The 26,500-nt window shown below is 40.9% G+C and overlaps 2 protein-coding genes across 2 annotated transcripts; both read right to left on the reverse strand.

Moving 5' to 3' along the window:
- Positions 1–9,801: 9,801 nt before the first annotated feature.
- On the reverse strand, positions 9,802–17,114 carry LOC115391935 (uncharacterized oxidoreductase YjmC-like). Its single transcript, XM_030096366.1, has 11 exons — positions 16,999–17,114; positions 14,325–14,473; positions 14,039–14,227; positions 13,505–13,566; positions 13,337–13,390; positions 13,154–13,252; positions 12,930–13,065; positions 12,543–12,661; positions 12,107–12,202; positions 11,892–12,002; positions 9,802–11,638 (listed from the first exon to the last, which is right to left on the reverse strand). The coding sequence occupies exons 1-11, from the start codon at positions 17,004–17,006 to the stop codon at positions 11,588–11,590; spliced, it is 1,074 nt and encodes a 357-aa protein (XP_029952226.1). The 5' UTR covers positions 17,007–17,114; the 3' UTR covers positions 9,802–11,587.
- A 5,144-nt stretch (positions 17,115–22,258) lies between these two features.
- ifitm5 (interferon induced transmembrane protein 5) lies at positions 22,259–24,625 on the reverse strand. The gene is made up of 2 exons (XM_030095477.1): positions 24,361–24,625; positions 22,259–23,236 (listed from the first exon to the last, which is right to left on the reverse strand). Exons 1-2 carry the CDS (start codon positions 24,565–24,567, stop codon positions 23,015–23,017), a joined length of 429 nt encoding a protein of 142 aa, XP_029951337.1. The 5' UTR covers positions 24,568–24,625; the 3' UTR covers positions 22,259–23,014.
- Between the last annotated feature and the right edge of the window lie 1,875 nt (positions 24,626–26,500).

Below are 26,500 nucleotides of genomic sequence, written 5' to 3' on the forward strand. Positions count from 1 at the left end.
TTAGTCCATTTCTTTCATTATTTGCCAAATGTGTGTGAAATTCAAATGGTCAGGCGTGTTCCCCGCCGTGCAGTCAGTTGCACATTTTCCCAAAAAGGTTTGTTGACATACTGATGGTAATTTTCTTCAGTAACAATGTAAAGCAGCTGCACCCAGTGTGACACCAACCTCTCCTCTTTTCTTTACCTCTCACTTGAACCGAACTTTGCTCCTGACCCCTGTGAGGGTGAACTTTTTAGGGACAAAGGAGCTCTGCTTTCGAGTACGTCCAGCGCCCTCCCTCCCTACCTCCCCCCGCCTCCCTCCGCCCCTGCTCCACTCCTGCTCATTTAAACTCCCCAGACACCCCATCCCCCACTCACTCCCAGGCTCCTCCGCCTCCTCCACCTCCCCCCTACTTCCCTGCAGGCTGTCCCGCTGCAAAGTCTGCTGATTACAGAGACACGGGCATGGATGTTAGCTCAGGTGAATGCAGAAGGAATGACTTCTCTTTCATGACTCGCATGGCCATTTGTGGCAATGAAGTATTTATGGTGTATTGAATGGGGAAGATGGCAACATTTTATGGGAAAATATTACAAGTTAAGATACTAACACTAAATAGTGAAGATTATTTGTGGCTAATAATCAATCATATTTCGGTATACAGAGACACTGAACAATGTTTGGGGTCATAAAGCGTCAGGGTGCAGCCAGAGGCAGAATTAAATCCAGGAGTTGAAAAATCTGAGGTAAAACTTCATTATTGTAACAAAACACGCATATTGAAACAATTTTTTATGCTAATGTATTAACTTTATTCCAAAATCATAAGTGTAGCAATCTCAGCAGTGGCAGAATAAATATTAGGATAGTTTAACTGGTCCGAAAAAGGTTTTCCTGTTTGATCCCAACATCCTGCTTATAGATATATACTGGAAAAACATGAAGTTCATCATTTAACTAAAATCTAATACCTGGCCTGAGACAAAGCATTGAAAGCAAGAGAGTCGGAAAAATAAATATTTCTTTTTATGGGTCTTGAATTATAGTTTTCTAACTAATCCTCCAGCTATAAAGTCGGACTATTAACCTGTAAATCATGTCAACAGATAACTTTATTGGTAATACATCTTTTAAAAAGAAGTTCATACTTGGCTAAAGGGAATCATATGGCAAAAACTGGTTCTGGTTCTAAATGAAAACAAAACAGCTTTTGAATATGATTGGATTTTTTTTAACAGCTGGATATTACACTATCAAGCAAACATTACTCAGTTCATGAAAAACTATTTTCGATTTTGGATAATCATATTCATTGTGTTGTTGACAACAACAGTGATTGCTAACGTGGAGATACTTTTGTTACTTATAGCCATGAATTCATCACTTCCAGTGACTCTCTGTGTTTTCTATCGGTCTTGTTTTATTTTTCGATGCCTGTGGTGGTGTGTTATGTTGCAAAGCAAACAGGACACATCAGTGTATGTGAATGCATTTGAATGCATATCAGTGGTGGTGACGTCGCCGCTGCTTTGTCTACGTCCCTCCATGCGCTCCACACACACACACACACACACACACACAAAAACACGCCCTCGCTCACCTCTCTCTCTGTGGCAGCACCCACCAGCTGTCTCTCCTGCTGCTTTCAGCTGATGGAGCACGGGGGAACCGAGAGGATATGAGGGTGCAGGAGGGGGGGCGGGTGGGTAACAGCTGAGCAGATGCAGTAGCCCCTCCTGGGTTTGCTGAGGACGGGCTGTTTCCCAGCCACCCCACAGCCGTGCAGCTGCCCAAGGCACCAGCTGTCCGGACGACCGCACCAAGCAGACCGGCCACTTCCTCACTGCGCTGGTTGGCTGAGGAAGGAGAGGAGCTGGTGGAAGTGCAGTATCTCACTGTATGGACCAGCTGACACTATCACCCCCCCCCCCCCCCCCCCCCCCCCCCCCCAACACTCCCACACCCCCCAAAACACTCACCAAGACCAAAATCATCCCAGACAAAACATGTGTGGAAATGCAGTGTCTCCCCTTTGACCTCTCACCATCGACTCTCACACGAGTCCAGCTGATCAGACTCACATTAGAGAGCGACCGGGGAATCTGTGCAGTCGTGTGAGAACTAGATACTGTAAAAGATTCAGTCGTTACACAGTCAGGTAGAGAGAGAGATTACTATCATTTCTGTAGCAAAAGTCATTTTGACAGACCCAGAATATTATAGAATTATTATTCCAGCTCTTGGTATCCAGTATAGGGGTATAGTATAACAGGGATGCTGATGTTAACAGTATATCGTGTCTCAATGTCGTATTTCAAGAAGCCATAGAGAAAAAAACTGAGGTCAGACATGCCTTTATAAAAATGCTTTTTAAATTGTCGTGAATTGATTAGCTTTGAGTTGTACAGCAACCTCTCTCTGTTGACACAGAAATAGGATAGTTATTTTTAACACTGCCTCTCTATTGAATTTAATCTTCTCCAAGCCTGTCTCTGTAGGTCATGAACACACAATTTAAATCAAATGAAAAAAAGGGATTTCAGTGGTGTGGGAGAGGATTAGACTCCAAGATAAGGTGATGTTGGTGGTGTTTAGTCTAATTCACAAATAATTCCTGCATTCCAGACATATCGTAATGTAAGCATATGTTTGACTTCACTGTGTTACTTTAACATGGTCTAGTTTTCTATTGTAGGAGATGAAAAAAACAACAACAACAACTGTGGTTTAACTGGTTTGCCAATCTGTAAAAGGAGCCATGTTCTTCGTGACCTTGGCTCTGGTTCTTTCTACTTAAGTTCCGCCTAACAAGAGTTTTAGCACAGCTGCACAAACACATTGGCAGAGTTCTTCTGTCTCAGAGTCCTGATTGATTTAACCTTTAAATCACATCAAAGGTTCAGGTAGTTTTTATTCCGTTTCATTCATTCACTTACTGTATGAAGTTTTACAAGTTTAATTATTCCATTCAGTCTGAGACCATCAGAGAAGATTTTAATGAAGCACATATCTTTTGTACTGATAGATTACATCAGAACTGACCATGGCAGAAAACGGCACTGCCAACAGATTTCTGGAGAAAACGAATACAGATCAATACTTTACTGTACTTGGAAGATACTCAACTCCTACTGAAGTATTTATAATTACAAACAAAAGAGATGACTGTAGTCATAGTTCTGGTGAGTCTGAGTTCATCTCCAACAAATTGTTGTAAGTCACTGCGGTGTGCACAGTGTGTGTGTATGTGTGTGTGTGTGTGTGTGTGTGTGTGTGTGTGTGTGTCAGGATTCAGAGCTGTGACTGTCCCAGATGGATGATGGAGGAGAAATGGATTCATGAGCTTTCTTTAATGTGCCATAAACCTGGCAACATGCCACTGGGAGTCAAAGCTGTTGACTGAACCAAACATCCAGCTTAAACACGAGCTACAATTACACGGCAAAACCGCAAACATTGTCACAATTTAAAGTGATGTGTTGAAATCAGAGTGTGAACCAAAAGTGTAGCTGAACTTTGAACTTTTTTTTTTTCCTTCAAACCAACTGAGTGGTGCTTTTTCTTGAAAGTTTACTTAGAAAATCTTATTCAATTCAACAATTTCATTGTTTACACCAAAATCTGATGTCAAAACTCATATTTAGTTGTGTCACAGTTGTAAGATGCACTGGTGTGTAATACACATGATTAACTAAATCTCCTGTGTTGTAGAAAATTGTGGTTTTTATGTTATTGTTTTATTTTAGTTGTTTGATTGAACATCAAATTTACTTGCTTTGTAAGCTCAGCAAAAATATGAAAGTGGTCGTCTTAGTACTAATACTGGGAAGACAGCTAACTGGAATTTCAAATCAGAAAGCAAAAGACAGTCACTCCGTCCTGAAGCAATAATGACAAAAGTCAAGGAAAATTGCTCTTAATGTGCATCAATCAAAAAAAAATATCTGAACTGTATTACTAAAGTAAAAACATTAACAGATCTGAAAAGACAAAAAAAAACCAACAACATCAATTTGGTGCTTAAAAACAAGCAAGAACCATTTCAAGTGATTTTTCTATATCAAATATATGATATTTGTATTTCTACCATATGTTGAGAAAATCAGTTTTCACTGCTTGATCTCATGTTGGGTTTCAGTTGAAAGATTCGGCCTTTATTACAGCAGCAGTGTCGGTCCGTCACAACGTCATATCATGTATCTAATAAAAGGCCCATAAACGTCCCAGCAGCTGATACATTCCTCTTCTCCTGACTTGCAGTGAGCGTCTCCAGTGAGGAGGGACGTTGGAGGTCGGAGTGTCCTCAGGGTCAGGCCGTCATCAGATCGGTTTCCTCCGACCAGCGCCGCTCTCAGCTGTACCCATCCATCACTGAGGCCCGGGGCTCCGGGCCGGGACCCCTAAAACAACAGCGTCTGAGTGGCCAGAGAGGAAGGTGAGCTGCCGTTCCCGTCCCTCCCTCCCTCCGTCACCTGTCACCTGTCACGCTGCTTTACATCAGGCCGCTCTAATGGAGAGCAGGCCGTCAGCTGGCCTAATGGAGCGCTGCCGAGAGGGGTCTGCCTCCGCGAGCCGGCCGAGGGTCTCGTTTCTGAGCTCCTCGACGTGAGAGAGGGGCTTTGTCTGCCCCAGGGCGGACATAAACCAAATCACAGCTTCGCAAGACCTCAAAGCCAAATGAGAAAATAGCTGTCATTTAACAGGAAGGAGCAACAAGGACTCTTTGTTCAGTGATCAAAAAGCTGTTCTGCCTTTGAAGCCACGCATTTGATCCACTTATTACAGCAGTATTGCTCCAGTCATTCATATCTTCTTTGATTTTCTTTACTCGCTTCAAAATATCTGAGGTCGAAAGAAAATCCAACAAAATGTCAGTCAGTGAAACCGTGGAAAAGGAAATCTCAACACTCTTTATGTCATGCGCTGCCTTCTACAATCCCTTTTCGTTTATTTCTTCACTAATTATCCAGAAATACCACGTATGCACTGCTATTGTCTTAAATGTCTGGTTTCAGTGGTCCGCTTTCGATCAGGCTATTCTTGTTTATCAATAACATTTTACTTTAAAATATACAAAAGCATATGTGAGAAGCTTTTTCCATTTATCCTTCTTTCATCTCATTTGTAATTATGATTACAAGCAAAATTACAATTAATAGTTCTGTGGAAGTGCAAAGAAACTTCTATGAGACAATCATAAAGACAGCTCATAGAAACTGAAAATGAGCCACTAATATTCCTGTTTGTATTGACTGTTTTGCAAACAAATAAAAAAAACACTCACTTTAATTTTATGAAAATATCAGTGGTCTTCAAAGTGTGGGGTGGGCCCCCCACTGCGGCCACCAGAGAGGTTCTGAGGACAGAGCAACAGGACAATTAGGAGTCAGGTAGAGGCTTCAAAGTTTGTTTGTTTGTTTTTTACTGTAATTATTATTAAGAAATCATGAATATGTGTGGAATTGCATTTATTTTTTATCATAAATATAGTAGAGATTAACCAAAATGATAAATGAAGCTTTAATGCGACACCGTAAGCTCAACAGTTGTCGGATATTTAAAAAATGGGAATGTACAACTCCCGCAGTTTCAGATGTTCAACTTAAAACTAGATTTAATATCTATGTCAAATTAAAGGCCCCAGTGAGTTTTTTTTTTGCTGACAAGCAGTGGACACCCGCTGCTCAGCAAATGGAGGACAGACCTCCAGAGGAGCCAGGGAAGACAAATTGACTGCGATTTGTTTGTTGTCCTACCTGTCGTCTGGTAACGGGACCCAGCAGGATGCTGCTGAGCGTCTTTAAGGAGAACAGCATCATGCGGGTCTGACAGGCTTCTGTTTGGGATGTCACTTCCCGTGACAGCGGGGAGGGTTTGAAGTTGGCCTTGGCACCAAAAGTGGCAAAATCTTCACTGCTCACTGGAAGTGTCAGGTGAGTCGTTTGAATCTGCCAGCTCGCGAAGACGTCGGTGGACACGTCAGAGGATTTGCCCAAAAAGCAAATGGACAGCTCACAGGACAGAGCGGCCCACCCATGTTTGTGTCTGCGCAGCATTTGGTAAACGCCATAAATCACTTCTCGGGAGTCAGGACTGAACACTTGCATGCAAATCAGACTTTTTGACATTTCCATGATGATCAGTTCATTCACACTTTTCCCACGTTTTCATGTGGAATGTGCTACTTAGAAATACACTTTATTTATTCGAATGTGGTTCAGAATTGGAGCACAAGTCATGTGCATTTGGCTCCATTTGCTTTGTAAAATCATGAAAAGCCATTAAACCTTATTTGGATGATTTTGAATGTCTAAGAAAGAAAGAAAGAAAAAAATATATATATATTAAGAAAATGTGATAGATTGAAGTGGAGCAAGTAGGAAACCTGCAGAGACAACTGTTAAAGTGTCATTAGGACCTCACACACAGGACAAAGGCCGGAGAGCACCTCAGCTGTCTGTTGACATGCGGGTGTAAGGGCCGAGCTGATGCTTACGATACCCAGAGGTGTGCGGACCACACAGGGGAAGATAAATGCTCCTCGGCACAGAGAGGCAGCTTGATGCCATCTTCGGTTTTATTTCTTCCTCTCCTGTTTCACTCTGAACAAGACAGTGAGTCAGAACAAAAGCTGGGATGTTTACACAACTGGACTGACCGTTTTCAGCCGCCAAGGTGAGAGGATTACTGTAAGAATGAAACAATTAATATTATCGTGCATTAATTCATGTCAAGTGAATAGAATTTTCTTTCTCCATTTCAGTGATCTTAAGCTTGGACTATCATTTTAAATGAGATTTAAAGTAATGTTTAATAGTAAAATGTCCATATTTTCCAAATGGATAATGCATGTACATACATACATCAACATGTATTGATCCAGGTGGAAGTCATGTTGTCATCCACCAATAAAAATACCAAAAATGCAATTTAGTAACTCAAATTCAGTCCAATACAAACACCAAAAAAATCCACTAATGAATTTACTGATCTATAAACAGCTCACAGGACAAAGACAAGAGTAGAAAAAGATAAATATCTGGGTGAAAACAGAGACACTGAGGAGGCGATACACAGTCCTCCGTGGAAATAAATGGAAATAACACAACAGAGTTTGGGATTTTTGTGACATTTCACATAAATAAACAATCTGATGGTTCTGTTTTCCAAAAACCTGAATTAAAAATCCAGTTTCATCAGAAAGTTTGATTTGATATTTCATTTTTTTTTTTCTTTTTAAATCGAATCATGAATGCATCTTCTGATGGAAATCGAGGCAAGGGCGAATATTTTCAACAGGTATTTACACAAAGCATCTTCTTGGCGCTTTCTGAGCTCCACCCAGCATCAGTGTTTAAAGCCTAATCAGGGAGCGAGCAGATGGAGACACGCTGACATTCCCGAGCAGTTGGAGGGAACGGCGCGGCAGATGCTTTGCTTTTATTTTTAACGTGTCCGCTCGCTCATTTGGAGGTATGGCAGCCCGAGCAGGACAAAGAGCCCATGGACAAATATGTTGGCTTTGTGAGGACAACAGCTGGGAGGACCAGACCAGGAAGTCGTTTCACTTCATTAAAGGCTCAGCATGAGAGCAGCAGAGCTTTTCTCCTCACTCTCTCCATCAGTCTACTCCTCCCTCCGGTCTGTCTCCGCACATATGCACACGCCTTAGTTATCAGCGGCGGCCGCAAATATGAGGAGTCCACCTAATCCCTTCGCATTACACTCAAGTGTTTCCCCCATTAATTCTTTCACTGGACACTCTTTATGAATGGCCGTGAATTTCATGGTAATTTACTTCTACAATACGCTAAGGAAGAGTTTAAGACTTTTGTTTTCTCTAAGAATTGGAAATAAACATTCCTGCAAAACAGAAGTCAAGTGTTTCTGTACAGTTTCAGGACATCATGATAAAATAGGCCTGAAAATATGCATTTGTTAATATATCGCAGAACACTGTGTCTGTGATCACTTCAAGAAATGCCAGTAAGTGTCAGTCAGCAGTAGACTGCAGATGGTTACTGTAATGTAAACATTATTTTATTAACATACTATTAAAAATAATTCCTGCCTGTTACTGTATGGTGTAAAATTTTCTCAGAACCATCCAACTAAATTCAACATTTCTGTAGTATTTCTGCGTTGTCAATACGTTTTCATTATAAAAGATTGCAATGAAGTTTGTGGTGCAACATGACACAGATACGGCCATACAGAGCCCTGATCATTCAAAGGCAGCTTTTAAATGGAAATACAGAAATCTATTGGCATACATCCATTGTGTTTTATTATTCTTTTACAAATGTAGAAATACTATCTACAGCTACAAATCAAGGTTGATGAACTCGACCTCACTGAGACTGAAAAATTACTATTATTGCCATATAATGCAATACAGTGTGTTGTAAACAGATGTTATAAAACATGCATCTACACTTCTGAAAAAAATACACCTCAAAACGAACTTGCAATCTAATGTTGGCCTGCGGGGGCAGCACCGAGCTCACAGGCAACTGATAAACAGGTATAGATAGTTTTTGGGTTTGGAACCAGAGAGTTTAATACTTTCACAGCTTGGCAGCAACAAACTTGTCAATTGTTTGTATGTGATTATTGAAAATGACCATTTGTTTCATAATGCATCTTCAGAATTGTTCCTCCTAAAACCACAGTATTCAGTTCAATATCATCCAGCATGGAGATTTAGAAAATATCCCACCTGTCCCTTTCTCTGTATTGTGTGTGTTTTTGATTGCAAACCTCGAGCTCAGCGCCTTCTAAGCTCTTGTGATCTGATCCTCCTACAGTGTGAAAGTAGCCATGCTAATCTCCCCGCTGCTGCTCCACCGCCACAACCTCTGATCTGCCGCGCCGGGACGTCACGTGTGCCGGCTCATGTGAAAAATCCCCGTTTTGTCTTTTCAAACCAATTCAGTGACTTTTTTTTTTTTTCTTCCTTCATTATAAATATAGATTTTCCTAAAGTGGCCTTGCTTTAATATGAAAATGCACAAATGCATAAGCAGTCTTCCAGTTTTGTCTAATCGCACATACAAGTCCAAAAACAAACAGTGGCCCTCATACACATGCATTCGGTGCCCTTTTGGCATCATTGGCCCCGTCAGTAATAGCCAATCACTTCATGATTTTCTCATTCACCGAGTGATGGACAGATCCCCCCTCAGCACCACAATAGAAAACACCTGTTAGAATCTACTTAATCCTGGCCAGCGGCCCTGTTCTCCGGGCTCTCGGGGGCCCTTCCTAATCCGCATAAGGGCACCAGGCCAAGGCCAGGGCAGATTAGGCCTCCGCCATCCATCCATCCAACCATGCACACACTCCTCTGAGTCTACCCCCTACAACAAGTGTTTGAATCGGCCTCTTAATCCGTGGATTTGGAGGAGCCCTCCACTCATCACACAGCCACCTTCCCCCCTCAGCCCAGACCTAATCTTCATGCATCCCCTTCACATCCACCGGCAGACCTGGCTCCGCGCTCCCCGCCCCCACCCCCCTTTCCCTCCCCCGGTGGGGCTGAAAGCCCATTGATTTGTTGATTTCTCTTCTTTTGTTTGCGGCCGGCCGAGTGTTAATGCGACATCCAGGGTCCAGAGCACAGTGCCAGGACTTTTGGCATGGGAGATTAAGCTCCTAATCTGGGCATCTGTCAATGTCCAGTCCCCCGTCTCCCCCGTGTCTCTGGGGGAGGCCTTTTCTGGAGTTATTTTAATAATAAATGAGCTTTTCAAACCGTTAATGTATACAATCACTGAGGAAACTCATTAGGAGAAAAGAGCAGTCAGGAAGCTTGGAAACAGTTTGCTCGTAAAATTAGTTTTATTGACAGATTTTAATGCATGAAGAACTTTGGACAGAGGAGGTCTCAAGATGAAGAAAAAAATACTACATGCAAACCTATGAGCCTAAACACACACAAAATACACAAGAGGTAAAATATATGACTGTTTCTTTTCAAGTAATTTTTCAAATAGTTATCTCAACATATTTTGTAATTCTTTTTAAATGGACCAGTTTTGTTTGTTTTTGAAAAATAACCAAAATATCACGGTGTTGTTTTAAGCCGTTCAACAATAAAACTGTGGTTTAATTTAATTGAATAAGATTGATGTATATGTCTTTAATCAGATATGCATCTAACAAAATATAAACACAAAAGTATTTTAAGAATGAGTTACTGTTTTGTATTTTTTAAGCATAATTTGCAATATTTGCTTCACTATTCTGAAAATCAGACTGAACAGCCATCATTTAAATTCATTTTCAGACTCTCTTGCATTTTTGTACCACATAAGTTTTATATCAACAATTTTTCACAAAAGCAAAATCCCAAGAATAGCAATTTTATGTAATTTAGTTTTTCTGAAATTTGTTTTGAAGAATGCAGAGATTATGTGGAGGTAAATTAAGCTGAATGCCTGCAGGTGAATGAGAAGAGCAACTAGTACTTCTATGTGAGGGTGGTTTAACAGTCTTGGACAGGCTACATATTTTCATTACTCCTTCCACCTTCTCGACTGTATCCTCCGTTCATTTATACGTTGTCTCCATCTAGTGGGGAAGGTCATGCACGCACATGGAGAGATCCGTTTTTCGCGCAATCATGTCATTGTTTTCTCGAAACTGCCCCAAGCACTTAATCAAGAACATGTCACTCCATTAAAGTGGTAAAAAAAAAAAAGAAAAAGATTCATACACATCCATTGTTGTTCTATTCAAGAATCTTCACCATATATGCAATGAGGCCAGAAGATGGATACGGTTAACTTAACCTGAGACATGAATAATGTTTCAAGATAATGCATAATTAAAAGAAAATTTAGAATTTTATTTTTGGTTTTTACTATTAAAATACCAAAATGTGACTTTTCAATAGAAATAATCTTCAGCTCCAGGTTCAGTAATTTATTTCATACATTAAGAAATGTTAATTTCCTGAGGAGCTGAATAAAAATGACCATATTTCACCATATATCGATGGAGACAAATTATAAATTGAATAAGCATCAATACAGAGGATAATAAGTTGAGTATTATGTAGGTTTTATGTATTTAGATGGGAAAAAGTTATATTGTCATCATGATCACACAATAAAGTTTATTCAGACTTGATTTATAAATCAAGTAATTTTCAATTTAAAGATGTTTTTTCAGAATATTAACGATTTAATGCATTAAAAATTACAATATTGCAACGTGTCCATAAGAAAATACCAAACAATGCAATACCTTTATTTAATCTTTCAATCACATTGTTTTTAAACTCAAGTAAATTTATAAACAACATCAATTTAACTTATAATTCATTTGAAAATTAATTTTGTTTCTCTATCACGAAATACAGCACAGTCATTTATTCCCACTTTTCCACAGAAAAACCCCAACTATTCCACCTGAGCAAGAAGAAAGAAAGGCAGGATTCAGCCTGCAGAGCCAGGCTCAGAGGCGGAAGCTTTCTGCTGCTCCAGTCAAGGTGAGCAGATAGAAGAAGACAGAACAACACCTCTGAATGCAGATGTTACATATTCACTGTCAGGTACAGCCTCTCTGATGTTTTCATATCTACATTCAGAACCGGTTGTCACACGGTTGGCAGCAGTTTGCTCACTCCAATTTGCTTTGCGCATTCATTCTGCAGAAATGAAATTCAAAATGTCAGTTAAGTTTTAAGTTCAAAATCTTTTGTTTTTACACAGCAAAGACAGTCATATTATTTCCCCCCATCTACATGAAAGTAATTTTGAGAGTCATTATTTGCCAAATGTATGAGTGAAGTGATAGTTTATCCAAAGAAATATTAAGTTTTCTCCTTTATTTTCTCCTCACCGCCTAAATAACATAATAATACAGCCTGTGATGGAGCTGTGTGTGTTTCCAGCTCTTACCACAAAGTTGACAACATTGATGTGGTATGGAATCCCACCCATCTCCTCGCACTTCCTCATGTTCTCTCTCTCGGGGTCTCCAGCAACCAAAACAGGAGTGCCTTGGTCAGACTATGGCACAACAATCCAAAAAGTATACAATAAGAATTCATGCAAATGCAACGATTTTGCAGTCAGTCCAAATCATCAGCATGTTGTGCCGTGGCTTTTCTCACCGGCTCCAGGTCTCTCTGGATTGACATCAGGTCAGACATCCTGTCTTTGAAATCAGGATGAAAGTTGTCTGGGTTGATTGCCACGAAGCACTGACCCTGAAAACACAGCCGGCGACACTGTAAGCTGGCCAACAGCAAAAAACACACTTCATGTCACATTGCCTGAGTCCAGTTCACTGAATTTTTCCAGAAAAGAGTTGCAGCATGTTTCCGCATCACCACTGGGTGAACAAAAAATAATCAAAATGAATGTGATAACTGGTTTATTATTATTTTGATTCCACAAGAACCTCTAAAATGACAGAGGAGGAAAAGTTACACTGACATTAAGCAGTTATTACATAACACACAGTGTGTTATGTAATAAGGTAACAGGTCCAAGTCAAAGCCAAAAACAAAACCAGATACTGAGCTGCAACATCCGTAGAGCACGTACCAGGTTGGCCACACGGCCCGTCTCTTTCCACATGCGGATGTGTTTGCTGTACTGAGCTCCGGCCAGAATCCCACAGAATATCTCCACCATCATGCCCAGGCCGTAGCCTTTGTAGCCTCCTGAAGGCGCCGACCGAGGCAGAACCACGGGAGGAAATGAAGACTTGATATTATCACAATAGTCCAAGCTATCACCGGACACCGTATTCTCACCGACTCATTTCTGCCACTCCTGATATTGTGACATGGGAATTTTCATTATTGAAAAGCACAGATTGATAAACACGAATATGACATTCACAATAAATATGAAATAAGTACATACAGTACGTCTCTTTGAATATCAAACAAATCAAGCTAATATCAGAGTGTTGACGGAGTTTCTGACCTGTGGCCTCAGAGCCACCGATGGGCACCAGCCCCCCTCCATTCAGGACCTCCTTGGGGTCCGTTGTGATTTTTCCCTTGGAGTCACAGCCCCAGCCTTCGGGTATGGACTCCTCACGTCGTGCATGGAGCTCCACCTACGCACGTGATGGAAGATCAAATAAAGACTTCTGACTTTATCTGTAATCACTCGCTCATGCACTGCATTATGGGATCACATCCAACCTTTCCAAGAGCGACGGCTGAAGTGGCCATGTCCAGAACGAAGCTGTCTCCATCGTTGCCGGGAGCAGCAACACTGATGGGGTTTGTGCCGATGGTGCACTGCAGACACGACGGGACCAGAGTTTAGATCGTCACAGGTTTCAGGTAATACAAGTTATGACAACTTATAAAAAATGGATTTACCGCTTTCGCACGCGTGGGGACCACCAGTGGAGACGTGTTGGTGAATGACATACCCTGTGGAAATCCAATTCAGTATGACATTGTTATTTACAGCATAAAGTTCCTGATTTACTGAAGGTTAATGGATATTTGGGTGTGTGTGTGTGTGTGTGTGTGTGCTTCACTCACAATCATGTTTTCCTTCAGTGCTTGCATTGCATAATATCCCGCTATACCATAATGGTTGGAACCTGAAGAAATGGATCATTTACTTACAGTGGACTCACTTACATGTTAAACCCTCAACCAGTATTCATTTAATGAATGCCGGATTCAGTTCTCTCATAGCTCTGTGCAAGTTCATTTGAAAAATTGATGTATAAGAATTGAATGATCAGAAATTAACTTACAGTATCTCCCAAAAAATGAACGTTAGAGTACAGACACCTCTTTGGACACTTCTGAGGAAGGCTGCAGCTTGGCAGCCGAAACATGTCAAGGTAGGAAAAATAACCTCTGGCCTGTGTATATGAATCCAAACCATGAATACAAAAAAAGGCCTAATGAACCTTATCGGACTCTTGTCTCCTCGCTATTTCCATACAGTGAAATAAATAAATCAAATAAGACCTGCTACATCTGGGATACTGCACTAAGTTTTTTGCAAACAGAGGAAGATCCGTGAATGTTCCTGAAAAGCCCCTGACATCAGCCTGGACTCACCGTGTGCCACCACCCAGCCGATGCCAACCTCTTTGGCTTTTTCAATGGCCAGCTGCATGCAGAAATTTCCTACGACTGGACCCAGAAGGTTCTTCCCATCCACCAGCGCCGTCGCTGCGGTCTGCTTCTCCACCACCGGCTCGCCGTCCTTCGCACAAATTCCCGACTTGACGTCGTTCACATACATATCTGTCGGCACAGACCTGAGTCACTGGAGGTGGCCACTCTGTGTTTGAGCAGAGTCTTGTGGAGCATCAGATGCTACAGTCTTAAAGTCTCTACTGACCCATTCTGTTGAGTCCATGGCTGCCGTGGCCCCTGTGATCTCCCTCGACCAGCACCTCGGCCAGGCTGCGAGCGTGATGTGCCTGGGTGCCCACTGCCAGCATGCATCTCTCGATGAAGCTCTGCACCTCACTTTTTTTAATCACACACCTGCAGGACGAGAGGAGACACGTCGTCATATATATATATATACAATTCAGGATCATGAAGGACAGATTCCAGATCAACTTTTAGAAAAATTCAGGGTATTGGTGACCCAGTGGTGAGCACTCACAGTCAGAAATCGCCCTGTTCGGTTAGCGGCCATTCGGTGAGGAATTTGCATGTTCTCCTCCCACTGTTCAAAACCACGGGTTTATGGTTGACGAGCTCTAAATTCCAAATAAGTTTGTGATTTTCTGACTTGTGTCCTGCTTTCACCCTCAGCCAGTGGGTTCGTGATTAGGCCTGTGTGTAATTTCACTTCGTGCTTTATCTCCGTTTTTGTTTCAATGATATCTGCTGTTTTCTTGACTCTGATTGGGGTTTAGCAGTGGCTTCTACAGTCAGAGATGCACAGAGCAGTTCTCTTCATAATGTTTTCATTTTTTCTGCCCATGTATTTTCAGAAACCTGACATTTGTCTGAAAATGAAAAAAATACACACAAGTGAACAATGCAGTCAAGCAACAGCATTTCACAACATTTTAGGATTTTTGCAGCAAAAACGTGAACAAAAGTTCAAATTTGAGTTTTCCCAAACAAAAACCAGCTGCAGTGTACAGACGGACCATTATGAGTCTGAGGAAAGTGAGAATCATTACAACTGATAAATTGCTATTAAAGTAACAATATGAATTATTATTATCATATATATTATTAAAAACAGGAAAATATTGAACACCGGTGGCTCTAAATAACCCAGAAATATGAACATATTCGTCGTCCGTCTCTGTTCTTTTCACTGCCATGGACTGGTGCCTGTCGAGTGTGCACCCTGTATTCACCTACAGTTCAGCTCAGGTGAAGGCTCACTGTTTTTGTTTTGCTCACACTTTATTTGCTTTCACGCCTGCAATGTACTCTGTGCTAATTGATTGTTAAGTAAAGGAAAACAACTTGTAAATTTTCGGTATGTGCGTAATTGCGTCCAGATATCAGCTTCACGCTGACGGTCTGGTGTGGTCTGAGTAAACCCTCAAACGTGCAAACTTCACAAAGTCACATCCCTGTTTTTAACTGAATAAGCACTTAGGCAGATGAACTTGTGTTAAAGCTGGAGGACAGTACAAATTTTTAATCATTTTAATATACAGTCAGCAGGAATGCAGAGTGGGCAGAATTAGCCAAGTTTGAACTCTTAATCATGCTTTCTAAAATCCCCAAACTAGAGAATGGTTTCATTTATTTATCCCCCAAAGTGTTAGAAAGAAAAAAAAAACAAACTCTGCACCATTGACAGCCAGTTTGGCGAGTAAAGCGTCACGACACAAAGCACACCAAAATCCATCTGTCAGCAGCTTTAAGACCCATTGTAAACCTCTTAATTTCGGAATCAAATTGTGTAAGTGTGCATGCCAAAACTTGCGCAAGTATTCATTCATCTGTGAACTGGAGAAGTCCATCTGAAGGATTTCACAATGTCCAAGTTAAAGTTCAGAGCTGAAGTCAAACACAAACCCGCTCTGTCAAATCAGGCTTCTTGGCTTCTTGTACAGCAGGAAAAATTACATCGCAAATATTTTTTTTTTCTTCAAGCAGGAGTTGACTTTGAAGACCGAATGACAGCAGAAGGAGGAGTATCTGTGTGCTGACTTGTCAGGTGGCGACTGTACACTGAAACAAGTCCCCAGGCTTCAACTGAAATGGCGCTTCAGTGACTGTCTTCTTTCATCATGTGTCATGCTGTGTCATGAGTAACTCCATCTGAGTGTGAATTTAGCTGAAATTAAATAAAATAGGATGAACTTTGGGTTTTTCATTGACTGGGTGACTCTGTGTGTTAAGAATATTTAGTTGCCAGTGTGTTCTGTACGCCTTAAAGCATGGAAATTAAAGGACAGAAGTTGCTATCAGGAGTGATACAACAGACCCAAGAAGAGAGAAGACGAGTGCTAATGCAGATATTTTTGGAACAAAACCCTCACTGAATTATTTGTATTGCATTTGAAATAAAGAAACATTGAAAGTAAGTTTAAGTGGGAAAACAAAGTTAAAGTAGATGGATGAACTAGTCAGTCTGAGTCAGGCAGAATCAAAACAAAGTATGAAGATAATACTTCAGAAGTTTCATTAGAGGGCGTTGTTCAGTTCCCAGCTCCACATGTGTCCTCGGGCAATACACTGAACCTCCAAACTGCTCCCAGTGGATGGACTGAGCACCTTGCATGGCAAACACCTCCACTGGAGTGTGAATGGGTGAATGTGTACGACAGTGTAAAGCGTTTTGGGCTTTGTTCAAACAGCGTAAAAAGCGCTATGTAAGTGCAGCCCATTTACCAGATAATTGCTGTTTCATTAATATTTTGGTCTCCAAAGGATTTTACGTTTGAAGTTTATCTTCCAACATAATGTATAACAGGGCTAAAGCATTTCTATGAAACAACACTTGGTATAAAAACTCTATCAAGCATTAAACTTAAAATTAAACTTGGACTCCTGCAGCCTAATCATAAGTTCTGATCCAGACATCCTACCTGGTCATGTTGACGCTCTTGCTCTGCACCTTCACCGCCGGTGTGTCAGCCTCTGTGTGTTCGGTGTTTCCAGGGATCTGCTGATGATCTACCAACTTGTTCTTCAGGCTTGACAAATTTTCTTTTAGAGGTGTTGTCATATCCGTCAGGTATTTTGCCTGTCTGCATCTGTGGGGTGGGGCGTGTTGGAGGAGTAGGAGGAGGAGAGGAGAGGCTTCGGTCCGCTCAGAGGCTCAGCCCTTCATTGCACAACGGAGGCCGCAGGGAGCCTGAAGCTCACACACAAGCAGAAGAACTCTGTCACAACTTCCTGCTGGAAAGCTTTTCCTGAAAGCATTCTGCTCCATCTAATGAATTTCACTTAAATAACATTTTTCCACTGTTTTAGTAGCCAACATAGAGCTTTATATTGTCTTTCTCACACACAGTGGTAGCTGACCAATCCGTCCATTAGGAGCAAATTCAGAATCAGGGGTCTTGCTCAAGGATGGCTTTCAGAGTTTCTGCTAAAAAAATGAAGTGAACTGGTTAGCCACTTTTTCCTGGATTTTTGACATAAAAGGGGAGTTTTGAAATGAGCCTGTAGTTTTTAGGCTGTTCAGGATCAGAGGTGGTCTTTTTAAGAATCGGGTTCACCGCATCATGTTTAAAGTAGATAGAGACCGAGTCAGATTTCAGTGGAAGACTTATCAGTTTCACAGTCCAAGGAGTAAAAGTGTCAAAAGCATTTAGGAAAAGTGGAGTAGAGACAGTGTCAGCAGGGCTTGATGAGGGTTTCATCCTGCAGGTTAAAGCCTTCATAACCAGGAGTGGAAGGAGACGGTGCAGGAAGTAAGCAGGAAGTTTATATTAGTCCTGATTTTTTGCACTGTGTTCACAAAGAAGTTTAGGAAGGTATTGCACCCCTGTGTGTACACAGGCACATGAGGAGCTGAAGGTGATGCAAGATTCTTAATGATGTTCAACAGCACTTTGGAGTTTTTTTCTTATTGCAAGAAACATTTGCAGAATAAAATGCCTGGGCCTGCTTTATCATTTCATTCAACTCCATGATCTTTGCTTTAAACTGGAATCTGTGCGCCTCTAATTTAGTGGTTTTCCACAGACGTTCAATTTTCCTGCAGCGTCTCCTAAAGCTACAGATGGCATCATTTATCCATGGACAAGGATTTTTGTGTGTCCCTAAAGTTTTTGAGTAGGTGCCACAGTGTTCGAAACAGTCGAGCAATGGCTATTGAAACTCGTCATGAACAATTCAACATCACAGTTTTCAAACGCAGCGGGGTCAATTAAGTGGAAAAGACACTGTTGAATCATTTACAGTATGTATCTACATTTCTACACAGTGAGTTGAGGGTTCCAACATGAGAGACAAGTTAAATAAAATACAACAGTAATCACTTATTAGAAGGCCTTTCACATTTACATAATCAGTATTTAGACCATGGAAGAGGATTAAGTCTAGAGTGTGGCCTTTAGCATGAGTCAGGCTAGAAATGTGCCGAATAAAATCAAAGGAGACCATGAGCGTTATCAGATCAGCCACCATGGGACAAGATGGGTCCTCAGTGTGGAGATTAAAGTCCCAGAGGATTAACACGTTCTCCAGTTTAATAATCAACGACAAAACCTCAGTGAACACATCAAGAAGTAACCGAACAGGACCAGGTACAGCAAAACACAGTAGAAGTGTTGGTATGTCCAGCCTTACTCATCTGAAGCTGGTAGGAGTTTACCGTGTCAGTGTCTGGATCCCAGCTGTTGATGAAAATAGGAACTGAAAATAGGAAAATCCAAAGTTGTGGGCTAGGGCAGTGTCATGAGAAGTCAAACAAGGATACAAACTAATCAGTGTGTGAGAAACAAGTCTGGATTACAGTTTTTCCTCAATTGATAACACATTAAATTCCCTTCACTGCACACAGCCACCAACTGACTGCACACATTTCTCACAAATCAGGACTCTGGTGTCCAAACTGATGTCCAAGATTTGGAATGTTTTTTTATTGGGGGAAACTTAATGTTCAGCGTTGCTGTTCTTCCCACATGGCGATGCATGGTCCTAACAAATGGGAACCATCAACCAAACACATTTGTTGACGCAGTATCTTCTAATAAAAGATAATTGCTCTCTGTGTCAGGACATGTTGAGTTCTCACCTAGTACTTACAGTAACCTCATTTAATCAGCTGCAGGCTGTTTGTCACAGTCTTTGAATGCAGTGTTTCACATTATGCAGCTTCACAGTACGAGCACTGCCTGTGCCCACTTCTTTGTCTGTGCAAACAACACAAACAAATTTAATAAGTGTCAATATATACAGAGGAAATGCAATTCCCCGAAATGATTCTAGTAAAGTTGCATGAAATGACCCCAGTGTGCACAAATGAGAGCCTGTACGGTGAGGAGGTCATGGTGTGCACCAATTGTGACATTTCAGTGCAACTCAATTCAAAAGTTCTGGAATATTTGCATTGTTAAACCATTAATTTCTGATGATGTTTTCGATTCTTCCTTTCTGTAGATAAGGTGGACCTCCGTCAGGATCTGTGTGCATGAAAAAATAATGCTGCTCTGTTTTTTTCCTTTAACAAAGAGTTATAATTAAGTCAAGAACCATCCTTGCACAGAGTTTTTCTTTGGATCTGGAGTTCAGTTGGTCACAAAGGATCATTCTCTCATGCAGACTAACCGTATATTTCAGACTATGCAGTCTAAACAGACGTGCTCATGTTTATTGTCTAGACTGTTCAACCTCTATAAGGATTTACTCTCAGGTCTTATACTAATTCACATTTGGTACAATGATCCTGTAATTACGACGTAGATGAACTGACTTAATGTGTGTTTTTGTATTTCTGGAATTTATAAGGCAAAGGGGAGGCTTTTAATAGCATTTTACTTGGCCGTGTTTTCAGTAAAGTTGCATCCAGTGTGGAACAACGTCTTTTGACCTGGTTTCACCAAAGAAGCAAAACTCTTTAACAAAACTGGAATGAAAGAATCAAAGTTGTTCTGCTGCTGTAGAGCGTCTTGCGTTTTCAGATTGGCTTTTAAGATGTAGACTTATTAAAAATTAGTCTTAACTTGTCTTTAAAATTGCTACAGGGACAAAAGGTGTGGTAACAAGCTTAACTGGAAGAGGTTTAGCCGATCTACTCCCACCACGGTTATCTTGAGGTTGTTTTTTTACATAAGTTTTTTTTTTTTTTTTTAGTTTTTAGTGTACCAGCAAACATATGTATCAACATGGAACTCTTGTCTGCAAGAACAAGCTTTGTGTCCCTGGTTTGTTGACTTATAAGATCTCCACCTAAATTTGAAACCAAATGAGTTTTCACCTGACACAATGCCAAATTGAAATTAAAATGTCACTCCTAAACATTTCTGTTACACACACATCGTTCCAAATATAATGACTACCTGTTTTAGACACAACATTCGGTTCACTGACACACTGAGCCTTCTGGTTCCTGGTTGTTAATTTGTTTTAGCTGCAGCAGACAGAGCTAGAACAGCAAGCTAGAAGTACAAGTACACTGCATCAACTAGATATGTGATAGCATATTTTTATTGATTGTGCTCTAGGTGGCAGCAGTGAGTAACAGCAGGGCTCAGTTTTCCTCAGTCTTGCTCTCTTGAATTCCTACCTGATGTTTGTGCAATTTGCATTTTAGTGAGTAATAATTACCACAAGCTTCAGTCTCATTTCTCTTTGCTGTTCTCCTATCGACAACACAGAGGTGAATTAATGTCTGTTGGTTTGTTTATTGAGTTATTTCTAATTTTTAGATAAAAAAAAAATCCAGAAACTTTAAGCTCTTCTTCAAGTTCAGATCAGAGCAAATGTAAGGCATGTCTTTTAACGCTGGGGTTAGAAAGTGAGAAATGTCTGTGACCTTGACTCACACAAAATGAGTCCTCCCTGTGAGGTTCTGCTGCAGATCCCTGAAAGAGCAAAGAAGAAGCAAAGCGCCCTTCCTTTCTGCTGTGGCGACTTCTTTCCTGTAATTCCATGGTTCCGACATCTGTAAGCATTTCACCCAGACCACAAGAGAAAAATAGAGCGCTGGAAGCTGTAGGCTGTGATTTGGGAATGTATAAATAAAGTTGTGAGTGAAGTAGAGGATGCGAGTATGACGGGAGTACAAAGGGTGGGAGGCCGGCAGGAGCGGGACACCCAAGTCATCGAAGACGAGACGCGAGGAAAAGAAAAGTGGAGTCTGTCAGGGATTTTACGAGGGACTAGCGTCTGGATCTGAACCAAAGCTCGTGAGCAGTGGGTTTTGTTCACTGGTACAAGTACGAGCTTGATTCTTCCGACTGCATTTGTTAGTCTAAAAAAATCTTATTACACAAGGCTGTGACAGGAACATTAGTTTAAACAAATCATACATGTCGTTAATAGACATTAGACTCATGCCATAGATAAATGAAACACTTAAATCCTTGTATTTAAACTACTGGGAGAAAAGAACAGGAGTTTCAAGATGTGGGATTATGAGATTAAACCACATTACATCCCACAACTCACAGTAACTTTGTGTAACAACACATTTTTCAATGTTTTCAACATTATAAAATGCAATGTTTGGCAGAATTTGGGATCCATAGGCAACAAAAAGTCTTCTGATGCTCGTCGGATGTTACTTTGTCACCTGCCGAGTTTTTATACATACCCTGGATATTAACATGACATAATATATTGTACTCAAATAAATTGCTGGATAATGGATAGAAATAATACACATTGTTGTGGCTCAAAATCAGTTCCAGACATCAACTCTTTCAGGGCTCTGACCAACACACAAATGACTGAGACAAGTCTGACACTTTCCTAAAATCTTCAGCAGTGTGTGGCGTTAACTGTCTTGTAACAGACTGGACATGATGTTTGTTCGCGGGCCTCGCCTGTTGTTTTCTGTCTGCTCGGCCCTGCCTTACAGCTGGAGAGCACATTCAAACATGTTCTTTAAATGTCACACTCTGTGTATATATAGCAGGCGGAGCAGTGGAGCAGTGGGCAGCTCACAGCTGGGATGGAAACAGCCGGGAACCAAACCTCTGAAGCCCAAAATCATCTCTCAGCAGCCGGGTGTAGGTGCAGCAGCAAAACCACCAAAACGTCTTAATGGCCGCCTCTCAGAGAGCTGAAACAGATCCGAGCTGCCAGGATTTTGTCAAAGTAAATGAAAACATTTAATGAAGGAGTACATGTAGGCTCAAATGTTTTTCAATGCTGAGTTACAAGTATCTGGTTCTTTTACCTGAAAGTATTTCAGACATTAATAAAGTAATAAAAAAATACAAGAATCAGAAAACCGACATACGATTTAGAAACTGCTTAAAAGTAAAACTGGAGGTCAACGTTGATCGCTCTTTGTAAAACGGCTTCTCCTGAGTCCATCGTCCTCTGCTCTTCCTGCCCTGACAAAAGATCCTTCCAGCCCTCACACATATTCACTCAACATAAATACAATAAATAACAGCAACAGGGATGCAGGCTGTCTGCTCGTTCAGTCTCACAATCTGGATTCAACCCCTTTTATTCAAACTCTGGTTTTTTTGAAGCGTATCCATTCCATGGACAACGTCACATCTCAGCTGAGCGCTTCAGACTATTGCTGACATTACATTTGCAACAGTACAAATACTGTTTAAATGTTCTAATTCCAGGTCTTAAATGCTATTTAATTTCTCTCTTTAATGAGTCACTTTCAAGATATACTTAATATTGTTTTTTTTTTTCTTCATTCTTTGTTTTAACATTTGATTTTGCATCCTAATAAATTGTGTTACTTCTCATTAGTTACACCAGTTATGTTAGTACTGATCAGAGCTTCCCAGGAGTCATCTCTTGGCTGAAAAGGAGCATTTTAATTTGGTGTTGATGTTAGAACTCCTGTCAGCTTTCATCCCATCGATCCTTTTCATTGCCCTCTTTTCTACATCAATACAAACGGTGTGAATATGAGATCTGCTCTGCTCTGCTCTTCGGTTCCCTTCTGCCGGTCGTCTACCAGCTGAACAGCTTCATAAAGTTTTGGAAACCGTCCTCCCCGAAGAAGTCGAACGAGCCCTGAGACGAGCCCAGGTGGACGAGCAGCAGGACGAGCAGGACGACGGCCAGGAGCGGGATGAGCAGGTTCCAGCCGGCCGCCAGGATGTTGTACCACTTGGCCTTGTCGGAGCACTCCTGGGCCAGCTGCAGGTTTCCCTGGGTCTTCTGGTCCCTGGCCTGAGGACGGTTCAGAGTGGTTACAGTTTTCTCCACAGCAGAGGTGAAGAGTGTATCAGAGCAGTTGAACCAGAGCGATCCGAATCCGCGAGCTGCTGTGAGGACGTGTGGATTTTTCGAAAGGAGCAGGCCGAGGCTCTATAAGGCACTCTCTAATTTCCCATAAGTACTTGCCCATTAGGAAGATGCCAATTACACCATTTTTAACTCCAGAGACAAGCAGCCAGTCACTGTCTTTAATTTGAGTGCAGAGTCAGCGGTGGGCCTGTGATTTTGAAGGGAGAAAAAAAAAACCTAAATAAAGAGCACCCACACGCCCTTTTATGGTGATTTTTTTCTTCTTCCTGAAACCTTTTTATTCAGGTAGCTGTAGTGTCTCAGATCTTGCTGTATGCATGCCATTGCATTCTCAGACAGATTTTAAAGGGAAAAACTCGTGTTTTGGTTCACGCTCTTTATTTCTGAACAGGCCATTCCTGCGGTGAAAATACCAACTTTCTACTGTTTCTGCCATGTGACCAGGGAAATACCAAGCCAATGTGCTTAAAATAAGTTTGTTTTTTTTCTATTTGACATGCATTTTAGAATCAAATATGTTTCCAAGAGCCCATTTACTCAAAAATAAAGAAATTAAGGCTCTTTGCTAAAGCAGTATTGTAGAACAGTAATCTAAATACAAAGTATGGTGCTTTCAAATTATATTGTAGCTCTGCTTTCAATGTGTGCTTTACTGCACACTGCTACATTGTGCCAATTGCTTAATACCAACCCCTAGCCAACTTGGCCCATCTTTTGTCAATTATTGATGATTACAGATTAGAGATTCAAATCTAAAGTTACATTCATTTTTTTTCTTTCTTTCTGTTTGTTGTATTTAAAAAAACAAAAATGGGCCCATCCATTTCCAAGTTTCCATGAAAAGAATTAACACAACAGATTGGGATATTGGTGGTACATCAACAACAATGGGAAACAAACAAAACTATTTTACAAGTCATTTAACAATAAATGGTGTCTCACGTTGACCTTATACTTCAGAGTTTACCTCTCGAATCATAGACACTTCATAAAATGGGCCAAATTGAAATGTCTCAACAAAGATAAGATCATATATCTGGGCTCACCTTGATGGAGTAGATGAGCGCCATGAAGCCCAGGCAGCAGAAGTTGACGTACAAGGTGTTGCACAGAGACCAGATCAGATAGTCCCGAGGAGGACTCTTGCCGCTGCCGCCCATGTTCACCACGGTGGATCCCGCCGGCTTGCGGGCCGACTTGCAGTTGGTGAGAGGGGTGCAGTCGGACGGGAAGTTGTATGAATGGTTGTCCATGGCCGCTGAGGAGATTCCTGGTCTTTGGACAGACGGGAGGTTTCGTTAAGCAGTTGGCCTTCTTGATGCTAGTGTAATGTCCCCCCAACTGGGAGAGAATTATAAAGGCCCGAACTGAGGGAGGTGACGGGCAGAGGACGCATGGGCAGGGTTCTTCAATACGCAGCAGGTCTGTCATTATGTGGTCAAGCCTGTGAGGGACTGAAATAAAGATCGAGAAGAGACGAGAGGGAGGAAAAAACTTTGAGAGAGAGATGCTTCAAATGAACCTCAACTTTCTCTGAGATCTAATTAAAAGTGGCGTTGATCAGTTGATGTTCAACACTCTTTCATATTCACATCCTTCGAAAGTCAGAAGTCGGCCACAAACATTTCAATCTATTCGATAAGTTGCAAGTGTGCTGCCAACCAGTGATTTAGCAAGAAACATGGCAAATATATTATCGCCTCACAATAAATTGGGTCCATATTTTGCCAAGGAATATCTGGAGGCATTTGCAGGTGTGCTGAACATGGAAACTGGACTATTTTTTTTGTAAAATATTCTTATAATTATTACAAATGTCTCAAATTCATCTCAATCTAGTTTCAGTGAAATAACCTGGTCCTCATCCAGGAGCTCGGGTACTTTCATGAGCTCCATTTCTCTCGATGTCTGATGACGGAGGACAAACCACATATGTAGAAGGTCCAGATTTCCTCAACCGGCTTGCGAGTGTTGCTCTACAATCATGCGTCCGTTGAAAAGCAGCTTCTGTACCTCGAAATATGTAGTCCCATCTAGTGAATGTCAGGTCTTTAGGAAGCTATTATAGCTTCACTTCATTACAGTTTAGACCCAAATTTCACTGCAGTATTCCTTCATAATCTGAAATGCAAAGTACCATTTCAGCATGAATCCAAGTGAAATTGTTGCTAATTTGCCTATTTTCTGTCCGTTTTTTGACTCAGGCAGTTTTTGTGTTCTGTTTATCTTTTTTTTTTTCTTTGACTTTTTAGGTTCATTTTTAACAAACCCTCTGAAACCTTTCTTGTATTGGACTTTTAAAGCTTTGAGAAAAAAAGAGTTCTTTTGTTATTAGACCAGAAATCCTGAAAATATTGAAAGGGAAGTTACTTTTCTTCAACAGCTGTATTTTTAGTCTGGCTTTAGCTTTAATTTTACACAAAACTAGGGATCAAGCAGTTAAGATCTCTGAAAAAGTTTCCGTTCCACTGTGACAACTCCATGAAACAAAAAGCCTCCATTTATCTCTTTACAGATATATGTTTTCAGAATACAGGCAGGTAGTTCGGCAACACCAGGCACAATATCTCACTTTAAACCACTGATTAAGCCTGTCATGCTGATGTGTTACAACTAAAAGTGTTTCCACTATGCCACCTACTGGCAAATGCAATACAATGGCTCCTGCTCCTGTATTTTATGCATTGCACTTTTTCACTCCCAATTACAGTTGATTTTAACCGTGTTCATTTGAACTTTTGCTGTTTATGGATGTTTCTTTCCTTTTTTTTGTGGATCTTTCTAATGTGTGTTGTGCTGTGTGTGCTGCTGGATACCTGAATTTCCCCTTTGGGGTTTAATTAAGTACTTAAGTTTAAATACATGCAATGAAACAGTAAGTTTGCAAATTGTATATATTATTTTGAAAAATTGAAAAGCTTATTTTAAAAAATGCAATTATAGAAATGTACTTTTTCTAGTTTGTTTTTGGCACGATGATGATGAGAGAGAAGAAGAAGGTCAAGTCTGCCATCTAGTGAACAAGTGACATACCTGCAACTTGTTGTCAGACTTTCTGTTACAACAGCTTATCTTGAAATAACTGCATGGAAAAAGATAAGTGTTCAACGTGCCCTGATATGATGCTTTAACATAAAACAAACATCAGCGATCCTACTGCCACCCACTATAGCTTCTTTTTTTTAA

Source organism: Salarias fasciatus, chromosome 7 (genome assembly GCF_902148845.1).
Source record: "Salarias fasciatus chromosome 7, fSalaFa1.1, whole genome shotgun sequence".
Classification (NCBI taxonomy): domain Eukaryota; kingdom Metazoa; phylum Chordata; class Actinopteri; order Blenniiformes; family Blenniidae; genus Salarias; species Salarias fasciatus.